Source organism: Nematolebias whitei, chromosome 17, assembly GCF_014905685.2.
Source record: "Nematolebias whitei isolate Nwh7 chromosome 17, NemWhi1, whole genome shotgun sequence".
NCBI lineage: Eukaryota > Metazoa > Chordata > Actinopteri > Cyprinodontiformes > Rivulidae > Nematolebias > Nematolebias whitei.
In genome coordinates this window covers 21,461,740-21,473,623 of record NC_056514.1, presented here as the reverse complement: position 1 = coordinate 21,473,623, position 11,884 = coordinate 21,461,740, and the positions used below count along the sequence as shown (strand labels likewise).

The 11,884-nt window shown below is 42.4% G+C and overlaps 2 protein-coding genes across 2 annotated transcripts; one reads left to right on the top strand and one right to left on the bottom strand.

The window, feature by feature from the left end:
- Window positions 1–4,959: 4,959 nt before the first annotated feature.
- LOC119423398 (archaemetzincin-2) lies at window positions 4,960–9,822 on the bottom strand. Its single transcript, XM_037690783.1, has 7 exons — window positions 9,800–9,822; window positions 9,109–9,397; window positions 8,745–8,918; window positions 8,494–8,622; window positions 6,098–6,261; window positions 5,800–5,976; window positions 4,960–5,106 (listed from the first exon to the last, which is right to left on the bottom strand). Exons 2-7 carry the CDS (start codon window positions 9,395–9,397, stop codon window positions 4,960–4,962), a joined length of 1,080 nt encoding a protein of 359 aa, XP_037546711.1. The 5' UTR covers window positions 9,800–9,822.
- A 35-nt stretch (window positions 9,823–9,857) lies between these two features.
- si:dkey-21c1.1 (protein FAM104A-like) lies at window positions 9,858–11,589 on the top strand. Its single transcript, XM_037690782.1, has 3 exons — window positions 9,858–10,494; window positions 10,744–10,849; window positions 11,012–11,589. The coding sequence occupies exons 1-3, from the start codon at window positions 10,478–10,480 to the stop codon at window positions 11,252–11,254; spliced, it is 366 nt and encodes a 121-aa protein (XP_037546710.1). The 5' UTR covers window positions 9,858–10,477; the 3' UTR covers window positions 11,255–11,589.
- Window positions 11,590–11,884: the final 295 nt, after the last annotated feature.

Here is an 11,884-nt window from a genome sequence, read left to right as displayed (position 1 = left end):
CGACAAATGACTCTCCCTCTGCACCTGTTGTACCAACCAGGCGATGCTGCCATGGCAACAGCATACACCACACAACAATACATGAAAGACTTGGAAAGACACCTTAAAAACACTTTTGCTTTCGCACAGAAAAACCTGGAAAAATCAGCTGAAGGACGCAAAGCGTACTACGACCAAAAGGCCTCTCACGAGGAACTCCAAGTGGGAGACAGGGTCTGGTACTACACGTTTGCACCCAAAACTGGGAGAGGAGAGTCCGGGACCGGAACTCTCGCCCGTAAGCTGATGCCCAGATGGACTGGACCCCATCTGATAACCGACAAAGTGTCTCCAATTATCTACCAGATAAAAATCAGTAAAGGCCAAAAAGAGCCAACTGTTAAATGGGTACACCGTAACCAGGTTAAACCACACAAGGCGTGCAATAACTCCTCAGGAGACAAAGATCTCACAAAATCTGACCTCGTGGGAACAAGGGTCATCCAAGCAGAAGATAACTAATGGATAATAAACTTAACCATAGTTTAAATTCACAGGACCTACCCTTGACCATTACGAAGCTAAGACCTATCTCTTTGTGTTTCCATAGGACTATGATGATACCACTACTGGTAATCTTCACCCTCTTGACTCACACCCAAGAGATCAAAGCCCTCGTAATAGCGGTAAATGAGTTAGCCCTTAAGGTTGAAGCGGATTACGCTGTCGCACACCTAATGGATAGGATTTTTGCTGACATGCTTAGAGATATCAGTTCGTCGGTAGATACACTAGCCACCGGTAGGATCCCACCGTATCTAGTCTCTCTACAGATGGTGAACGACATCCTCAGCTCCGCTACGCACGAAAAAGTTACGCAAACACAGGCACACCTGGCTTACACTCTCGGTAGCGCAATCCCAATCTACGTCAATCACAAAACATTTGAAATGGCGTTCATTATCAACCTACCGATAATTCCCTCAAACGGCATATATAGACTCAGGGACGTCGTAAATGTTGGCAATTGGCACGGCGAAAACCATGTTCAAATTGACACACCAAGGATGGTTGCGTACCACGACGACAACCCCTCAGTTTACCTAGCTCCAAACCTGCAGATGTGTGTTCTCACTCGGGAGATACACTATCTGTGCCCGAGCAAACCGTTTATGTGGAATAAAACCGCGGGCATATGCGGATTAACACCTATTCCGGAAAATTCTAAGTGCTCAACGACCGTAACGCCTCGACACCTGGCTAAAGATGCAAAAGCGGAAATAATTGGCTCTCGTTGGCTAGTGAACGCTCCTCAAAGACAGGCGATCATAGCCTACGATCAACCCGGGGCAAATAGACCTTTGGCGTTACCGGACAAAACGATGTGGATCAGTGTTCCCCAGGGAACAACCATACACATTGGTGATTTGACGCTCTATCACCTCGATCCGGAACGATGGGACGCGACTCTGGATGACTCAGAGTACCTGAGAAATATGTCTATAGACATAGATCCAGAGACTCTGGGAAGGATCCGTTTTGAAGGCACCCAAGTCGTCGACGTGGAACCAATAAACCAAGTTCTCAAGTCCCTCAGGTCCACAACTAAGAACCCGATCCAACCAATTAACTATGCGTGGTCGAGCGCGGACACATTAATCATAGCCCTGCTAATGACGATAACCCTCGTATTGTGTGGGATACTCGCATCCCTGTCCCGGGGCCAAACGTCACTCCGAGTCGACGTGGATCGCCATGCAGCGCACCTCGATATGATTATGCCTCGCGTAAGCGGGTCCGCAAAGAAGCCACTCACACGGGACAGCGCGACTGAAACTGACAACCAGGGTGAGGAGGAGCAGTGAAACGATGTTTCTAGATGCTTAGTCACTACTCTTGTCGGTGTTGAAACGTTGTTTAGTTGATTTTGGTTGTTTCTGGGGTAAGAATGTATCTTGTGTGTAAGTTAAGTTAGAGACTAAGAAGCCTTTGACCATGCCAACATGCAGTTCATTCATTAAATTGCAATCTTTGCGGAGTCAATGTATATTATTGCTACTTTAAGTACCATAATCTACATTGGTCTCACATCGCTTAAGCCGAACCTACTCGAACAATTCTATTCGGGGGGGATAGCTAATTCTTTTTGATAAGTCTCGCCATAGACTTCCAAAACATTTATGGGGAAACCAAACACCCAATCTCAAGTCGTTCGTCTAAAAGACAACAGACATTTGAACCAAACTATATTTTGCCATGTAAAGCTAACTTAACCCAAGTTAGAAATGGAAAAGTAGTTTGGAACCCTTTTCTATAGGCTTAAACCCCTGTAGTTACCCCTTTTCAGCATGCTCCACCCCTTAACTGGTAGTCGTAGCTGTTCTCAACCATAATAGCTTACACACCAGGTGCATATAGTTTAAGGCCTTATGTAAAATCCCCTTCATAAGCCCACCTTAAACCACATAATTGCATGACACATTGAACCAGAACGGCACAGGCTGGACGTCGCTGGAGACAACCTTCGCTGGAGGCGACCTGCAATCCTGACGTTGGTCTCCACTCTTCATCCAGTGGCCGCTTCTTCAGTTCAATCCAAGGGTACCCCTCTGTATGCTGATTAATCAACACTTCCAATCGTTGTGGATTTACCGTTGTGGATTATATGACTTTTTCCAATGGATTACAGACTCTGTTTCCAAGGGGTTACCGCATTGCTACAATGGAATTATCGAGACGATATGGAATTATAATCAACACAATGGAATTACCAAGAACATTGTGGAATTACCTTGACTTCTGTTTTCCTTGCTGGATTACTTTTGACTTTTGTTTCCTTGCTGGATTACTCTTGACTCTTGTTTCTTTGCTGGATTACATCAAGCTTCAAGGACAATCGACGACGTAAGTCCATAGTTGGAATTCATCTCCATGGACAGGTGATGATTTCCAAAGGGGGGACTGTAGTGGACTAGGCCTACGTCGAAACCCAGTCTAAGGTCAAAACTCTTGACCTTTAGAACCTTGTGGGACAGAAGCTGTCATTTCATGTATTTGAATACATAAATACAGGTTCACCCATCCTGAGACTTTCTTTCTTGAAGATTCAAGTGAAAAGAACACTCTCTTTTTATTATCATTACTATCTTACAAATGTTGATAATCAAAGTGTCTTAGTTCAAACCATTTTAGATGTTGCAGTGAACTAATCAATTTTATTAACTGAGTAATGATTTTTATTCTCATGCAAAAGTTAGAACTCATGTTAAAAGCTGTTGCAGAGTAATTATGCATTTTTCTGATTTCTGCTTTTGAATGAGCAAGTGTGTGCGTTTACAAGGTTACAGTCAAACGAAAAACAAGTTGTTATGTTAAAACTGTCATGTTTTAGAATCCTCTCAGACGTAAATAGAGATGTTTTGCACCTGTTTCTTAAACACGCCACAACAAACCCTCTCGGTCTGTGAGAACATTTCTGAGCTGTCCCATAACAATTCTCGCTGTCTCTAACCTATTACGTCACAAAAACACACCCCTTCTGGTCGTTTCTGACCAATGAAAAATCCCAAAAAGTGAACCGGGAAAGAGCCTTTAAAATGTCAGTACTTCCTGGTTTACACAGACTCACGGAGTTACAGAGTTGGAGAGTTGTCAGACTTCAAGAGTTCTGTGGGAGTTCTGTAAACTACACGAGAGCTAAAGTTCTGATGGAGTGCTGTTGGAGTTCCTGACATGACAACGAAGCTCTTCCGAGTTCCATGGGATTATAACATTTTCCACTGAGGTGAATGTGTGTCGAACAGAGCCTCGCCACTACTTCTGACGGGCTACAGCCATTCTTAGGAGACGCTGCACCGGTAGCGTTAACGGAACACCATATCTGCTGATTATCATCAGAGAGGTAATGGGTCAAGTTTCCTACCAAGCGTACCGAGGCGAGCTGGGCTTCTGATGGAGAGTGTCGGTTCTGGTAACATTCAATTTCCCTCAAACCCCATCCTTTACTCCCTCTAAACTTCTTTCCATCTTTAAACTTTCCTATGAAGTAGAAATTCTCCCAGATATTTAGAAATGTCTGTGTAAAGTGCTTATTCACATCCGTGTGGGTAAAAGATCATAGTTGTACAGTTTTATAAATGTCTGTGGTGCAGCAACGGTAAAATCATGGCCGTATGATTTTTCCTGATTGATTGCTTATGTTGTTATTTTCATAATTTGCCAAATTAATGTAAATGTTTGATGTTAAATTTGATTCTGTAAATAAATGACCGCATTCATTTTGATGGGTCAAATTTAAATGACGTCTCACGTTTGCATTTCCTTAAATTCAATGCACGTTTTATTCAGTCCAGAAAAATGAGGAATCCGCGTTAAATGATGAATACATCCCAGCATCTGTTCATCTACATACTCTGCTCTGTTCCATTGAACAGGTTTAGTTAAAAAAAAAAAAAAATACATAGTTATAAAAACAACAAAGTCCATGCTCAATAATCCAAGTATAAAATCCAACATTTTTCAGTCAGGTCATCTGGACAGTTTCTTTTATTGTGCTGAAACGTTTCGCCTTCGATCCGGAAGGCTTCATCAGTCAAGGAAACACACAACACAAAACTGATTCTTCCTCCAACAGCTTACTCCAAAGTGGAACAAACCAGATGAAACTGTCCAGATGACCTGACTGAAAAATGTTGGATTTTATACCTGGATTATTGAGCATGGACTTTGTTGTTTTCAACCAGTTTGACAAGACTGTCAACAAGGAAGAGGGCCGGCAATGGAGGAGGGGCGTACCGAAGAGACCATCTTATCACAAGCAGAACTGGTTTGTTCCATTTTGGAGTAAGCTGTTGGAGGAAGAATCAGTTTTGTTGTGTGTTTTCTTGACTGATGAAGCCCTCTGGATCGAAGGCGAAACATTTCAGCACAAAAAAAGAAACTGTCCACATGACCTGACTGAAAAATGTTGGATTACTATAGTTATCTTTTTTCAAGTATGTCCAAACACCTGCGGAGCCATAATTTAGATGTCTGAAAGGCCTCAGTGGGTTTGACAAAGCTGAGTGAAGTTGCAGATTCCAGCTCTGGTCGAGAAGCCGGCTCCTCTTCCAGCCAACGCAGTAAAGCCTGACAGACAGAAAATAACAACTTTATCAAATAACCAAACTGATTAACCGAAAGAAATATAATAAGAAGGAACTTTTTTCCCCAAAAGGTTTGTGCTCATCTCTACAAGACTTACACGGACCACTTCACTCTCACAAGGTGTTTAGGTCTGTTTTCAGGTTTAAATCTGTCTCAAATGTAAAGTGCTAAAAATTCATGACCTCATTGAGTGACGAGAACTCATTTTCAAGAGCGACCTGTTTATTTTGCCTTCCATGAACACTTCTCACATGCTGATCCCAACCATTAACACCAACGTTTAATGAAAACATATAAAGCAATAAGGATGTGTCTGTATGACTCCCAGCTAATGTCACACCAAATTTTAGACCAATATCTGTAAAATTGACTGAATTACAAACAATTTTTGAGGTTTTTAGAGACAATTGGTGTGTCGCCACTTTGAACTGGATTAGCTTCAAAAGTTAAGCTCTTCTACATCTGCATCTTTTGATTACTTTCTTTAAGTTCCATAAAAATATGCCTTGTGCTTCATGAGATATTTTGCTGACAGAAGCATGAACACACAATTATTGCCCATCTTTTGCGCTCCTGTGGTGGGTGATAATTACAGCATATTGTAAAGGGACATCAATATATTTTATACAAAAGGACAAGAAGGGTAGGTTTTCTATAAAAACAATGACTTGTTACCTTGTATCTTTCAGCAATTTGGAAACCCACTGACACGTGTAGTTTGTGAAGGCAGATGGGACAGAAATCCATCGGCCTACGATCAGACTCTTCAAGGTGGTTTGAGCCCTGCATGACACAGTTCATCCACTGGCAGTGCTTAAGTCCAAACATATGGCCTATCTCATGGGTCATGGTCTGTAAACAGATATTATACATTAGTTGGCAATGATGGCAAAGTTGGAAACATCAACAATCTGCCCCATGATCTCAAAGCACTAAAGTTGACCGAGTGCTGATTTATTTATTTTTTAATAACCTTGCAGGATCGAAGCAGCAGAGTGCTGGTGATGGGTGGAGTGTAGTATCCCTCAAACACAGAGTAGGCTCCCGGTTTTGTCTGAATCTGCTTCTTCAGCCTCCCAGCATAACTTCTGGTGTAGAAGTTGTCATCATACCTGGCAAAGCTGAAGACTCCCATTCCTGCAAACACACACTAAACGGTCAAGAAGGGACAGCGTTTAAACTGTTTTCTGGTTGTGTTTGGCTCCATCTATCGGCCACTTTGTTATATCACTCACAATAAGCAACATGAATGAATAAATTCTGCTAAATATTCTCCTAATTTATAGTCTGGAGCATTTTTATATACACTCACCAACAAATAAAGTTAAACATTCAAAAATAATAGTACATTCTGGATGTAAATTGCTACATGTGCAGACCACAGAAGGATGAAGAGGGCCACCTGCATCATGAAGGACACCACTCACCCAGCACACCCATTGTTTGTCTCACTCCCCTCAGGTAGGAGGTTGCGTAGCATTAAGCGTAGAACCACTGAACTGAGGAACAACTTCTACCCTGAAGCTGTTAGACTCATAAATCCCTAACCAGACAAATCACTGTAAGGAAAAAAAAAAAAAAGAAAATGACTGTTATGCCACTTTAGTTGGTGAAATGTGGCTTATCTGTGCTGCTGATATCATGCTGCTTATTATCTCAAGCTACTGATCTCATGCTGCTGTATTCATTCATACCCATCTACTCACTACAGACTCATGTTCAGGCTGCTGTTTAATATATTACTTTACATTATTAGTGTTTAGCATATATCTTAGATCTTTTGGTGTTTGTTTAGCATATACCTTAGTGTATATCTTAGATCCTTATATACTGTTTCTTCTTATACTTTATATTTTTGCTAGTGTGGATGTAACTGGGACCTTGAGTACACAATTTTGTTCCACCTCATGTACCACATGTGATACAAATGACAATAAAGAAGCTTGAACTCGATATGTTGGATGTAAAAAAAAAAAGAATTTTCAGGGAGCTGGTGCAATCAGAATGGGCCCCAAGCTTAGGCATCACTAGTAGTAGTGTTATCAGAGAGACAGAGATTCTTTATTGTCATTCACATGTCATGTGGTACATGTGGTGGAGCAAAATTATGTACACAGGGTCCCAGTTACATCCAACAATAAAATGTAAAAGAAAAACAGTAATAACATCTAAGATATGAACTAAGAAATACATCACTAAATATACACTAAGCACTAAAAACATAAAAACATTACTTCGAACATCTGCACAAACATGAACATGCGTCTGTGTGAGCAGATGTGCACGCATGAACACATCAACATGAAACAGATCAGCAGCAACATGAGGTGATTCTTCACAGTGATTATTCTGGTTAGAGATTCATGAGTCTAACAGCTTCAGGGTAGAAGCTGTTCCTCAGTCTAGTGGTTCTACATTTAATGCTCCTCAACCTCCTTCCTGAAGGGAGTGCGGCAAAAAGTGTGTGTGCTGGGTGAGTGGGGTCCTTCATGATGCAGTTGGCCCTCGTCCTGCATCTAGAGGTGTAAATGTCTGTGATGGTGGGGAGACTGATTCCATCAGACTTCTGTGCAGCCTTCACCACTCTCTGCAGAGCTTTTCTTTCTGCAGCTGTGCAGCCTCCATGCCACATGTTGATGCTGGAGCACGGGATGCTCTCCACTGCACACATGTAGAACCTGCTATCAGGCACCTGTTATCAGGCAGTTGTCAGAGTATCCAGCACCAGCAGTCAATCAAAACAGTGGCTGAAAGTCACCAGACATAGATGTCTTGTAGACACATTAGACAGTATTGCCAGAACTTGGTGTTATTTAATATGGGGCACGCTGTGGTTTTTTAAATCAGGACTGGTGGTAGTATCAAAACAATTGTCAGGCATGTGAGGCATACAGATGTTACAGTGGGTCAGTGTTGGAACTAATGTGTACAGGAGGGTCCCCACACACAGTAAAGCTTTCAGGAACCAATAACAAACCACACTAAAGGAGGATTGTTATGTTGTGCACGAAGCATTACAGAACACCTGCTTCATCCTACTCTCAACAATCACCATCAGCCTCACTGTGGGTTCACTGCCCCATTCGTTGGAATACAATAGCTGTATGACTCTGTTCCACGATGAATCCAGTTGTATCCAGGACTGAGGGGGTGCCCCACCAATGTGCATGTAATGCCAACTCTGTTATCCATTTGATTCGGTCTTATGATCATTGCAACACAGTCATATGACTTTTAATTTCATTCCTACAACTCTGACTTTTGTGTTAATAGGGCTTGATTGTATGTTTTTTTTTAAATTCACCTTCTAAAGTTTAAGATCCGACTTGTTTTTTAAATATCTTTTAAGGCCTGTCTGTAAAACCTCACCCATACTGAGAGAAGCCTGTCCAAAGACAAAATTCCAGGAGTTGCGGGGATAGAGGTCAATCATTGTGATTCCAACAATGCAGAAAGCATCTGTTGGTTTCCTCTTCTCTAGAAATCGCAACAGGTCACCTTAATTTCAAGACAAAGCAAAAACATTTCATCTTTTACACTTAATGCCTTAAAAAGTCTAAAACAAGCGAATTACAATTAAGGCAAGAATTAAAGAAAAAAATATCAAGTTCTATGGTTACCTGTCAGAATCTGCAGATTGTGTGAGTTACTGTTGACCCTGAAAGAGCATCCTGTTTCAGCCACAGAAACTGCTGGAAGCAACTTGACAGAAAGTCCATAAAAAAACGCCTGGCAGTAATCTCGGAGCCACTCAACATACTGGTCAGTTTGGGCTCCCACTTCTCCAAACGAACCTAAAAAACAGATTATACTTAAGGCGCAACAACCATTTAAACAAAGGACTTGGCAGTCCTTAAGCCACTGCACAACATAATGACAATCTTTTTTCTGAGGTTTGTTTTCAAATGTAAATGTGTTCAAAAATAATGTTTAATGCATATCAAAAGAAAAGTGAGTTTAAACACAACCACAAACCACTCTCACCTATTGTTTGTAGATACATAGTGCTGTGGTCTGCATTAGGTGTCCTGCGATAAGGGTCCGTATAGAACGTCTCAAAGTCCTGGGGCTCCTCAGGATGAGCAAGGATCCAGTCTGAATCAGAGTGCACGGTGATGGGCTTGAAGAGGGAACCTGGTTCTCCTGGGTGGAGTCCTTCCTCCAGGAGACGCCTTTCATCTTCTGTGTACTTACTGTACAATTTAGCCACAGTCTGTGAATTAGAAACCAAAGCTGTGTGGAGCTTTTCTCTAGAATGCTGGATCAGTTTCATCTGCACAGAAAACATAATAAATTAAAAAAGTGAACTTTGCATTGTCGTCCCACAAAAGGTATCAGTAAGCCTTTTTTAACTGCTTTATAAATTAATTTTAAAAGATATTTGCCACAACTTGCAGATCATTAACTGCACATTGCATATCTTTATTATTTATTTTCATTAACAATAGGAGCCAACACTGTTAGCAAAATATCTCATGAACCACTGGGTGGATTTTAGTGAAACTATACTTTATTTGTTTATTCCTATTATTGCTATCGGTCGGCCTAGCTAGCTATCATTTAGTGTTTTGTTGTCTTCTGCTTACAACAGATTATCAAACATTGCATTTTAAAAAACATCAGTTGTCGTTTTTATGAAAAAGAGAAGTAAAAGCACGTACAAACACAAATTTACCTTGCAGCTGTGACCACCGGAAGTCATACTTCGTGACGTAGGTAAACACGAAGGCGGAGCTTAAAAACAGGAAATACGTTAATCCGGTTTTTTTTTTGTTTGTTCGTTTGTTTGTTTCACTACAATACAAATGACGCAGGAGTGATCGTAGCTCGCTTTAGACAACGTTCAAATTGTATTTTTTAAACAAGTTTATTTTCACGGCAGTATTCTGAAACTGCCGTTAAGTATTTTTTATCGGCTCAGCGCGATTAACTGTGAGCGCGTGGAAGACGAAAGCGGAAGAACTTGAGCTGCTCGTACAGCAGCACCGGACGAGCTTTGCTCCCTCTGCTGTCATGATGGTGCCTGGGGTTCATGGACATTTCGCTCCGTGAACGAGAACACCCAGCTGGCCGCGGTCTTTTCACACGTTCAGCATCAGGTTTGTTCTCCTCCACCGGGACAGCTCGGAGGCCCTGAACGGTGACGGGACTGAAGTCAACCACAGCGGAGGGAGGGTGGTGCAGCGGGCTGTTCCTATAACTCCCGGCTGGTTAGCTCTCTGACAGTCCCTCAGGAAGTATGAGGGAGGGTTAGCCATACTGAGCCCAAGTTTTTATTGCTCTATATCCCCAAGAAGGCTTATAAGGAGTGTGCGCCGTTTAAAACCAAAAATCATCCGTCACCATTGCAGAAATGTTGACTCATAACAGGTAAGATCCTCATAATTTCACAGATCTAAGTCAGCACTATGTTCTAAGCAGATCTAGTTCTATGTGGACGGCGCTGTTTACATGTTGCTCAGTGTGCTCTGGGTTTTTTGGGAGTGCAACATGCCTGAGTGTGCTTCTATTTTTGGTTCCTCTTCATTATTCTCTCTTCCTGCTACTCCCCCTCCCTCCCTTCCCTGCAACATTTCTGTCACATCATTTTTCTGTTCCTTCCATTTGTGTTTGGCACAGAAAGCGACACTGTAGCTGTGACAGCGTTGAAGACCAGCAGCTGATACCTCAAGCCAAGAGGTCAGGAAGGGGTCCCTGCCTGCTCGAATCAGATCTGGACTCGGAGGTGACACTGAAATATTCATTTGCATTGCTTTTGTATTTACTTTTTTTTTTTCCTAGTTGAGTGTAAGCAACACAGAACATATATATATGTGGTGCAGTGTTTGCAGAAGGATTTATTCACAGCATCCATGAAGCGTTCTTCTCTCCGACCTGTGTTTTGCAGTCTTCCAACAGCGACAGCAGTAATGGAATCAGCAGTCCAGAGACGGCGTTTGAGGCCAGCACCAGGCCATCCATACACAGCCAGAAAACCTGCACCAGCACAACACAGGAACACCCTGCCAGCTCCATGCAGCACGGTCTCCATGGTGACGGGCAAAGTGGCTCTTATGTCTGTATTAACAGAGTCCTGAGGGAGGCGCATTTCAGCAGCCTGCAGACCCGAGGGCGTCCGAGCTCGACATGACCGTGACCTGCGTGACCTCTCCTGATCTTTGGTCCCTCATCCATTGGTGCCGACACCTCTGACACCATCGCTCCCCTCTGAGAAGCCTCAAAGCAACACCGCTGGGGTTCCGGTGTGAAAGGGATGACGAGCAGGGAGGTTCCACCTCACCATGTATCATCTGAGACCATAAGCACATCCACCTTTCCATGGTCCAGCCACTGTGGTTTTTCTGTGCAGTATTGATGTGTGTGTGTGTTTGTGCGAGTGTGTACACACCCTGTGCACTTTATTAGGAGGTCTTATTCTCTTTACATGCGTGCGTTGGTGCGTGGACATTTTCATTGGTGCTAATGGCAAGGAGATGTTACAACGATCCAAAGTGCTTGTAAATTCAAATAAAGTGATGCACTTTACTCAATAATTCCTTCTTGACCAAAAAGGTTTGTGTAGTGGAAGCTCTTCTATCCCTTAAATTAGACTTTTGGTTATTTTTATTTGTAAGCAGGCAGTGGGTTCTGCTCAATCAGCCATATATCGAGTGCTTCTTACAAAAACGAGAAGAGCAGAGAAAATGTTCTTTAAGGCAACAGAGTGTTTGCGTCTAACATTTTACACATTGTGTACAGGTGTGTCAAACCTCTCAGCCAT

Coding starts and splice junctions, on each gene's coding strand:
- si:dkey-21c1.1 (XM_037690782.1), top strand. Junction 10,850..11,011: donor AATCAGATCTGGACTCGGAG/GTGACACTGAAA, acceptor TGTGTTTTGCAG/TCTTCCAACAGCGACAGCAG.
- LOC119423398 (XM_037690783.1), bottom strand. CDS start 9,397: ATGAAACTGATCCAGCATTCTAGAGAAAAGCTCCACACAGCTTTGGTT. Junction 8,919..9,108: donor TATGTATCTACAAACAATAG/GTGAGAGTGGTT, acceptor TCTGTTTTTTAG/GTTCGTTTGGAGAAGTGGGA. Junction 5,977..6,097: donor TGCTGCTTCGATCCTGCAAG/GTTATTAAAAAA, acceptor ATCTGTTTACAG/ACCATGACCCATGAGATAGG.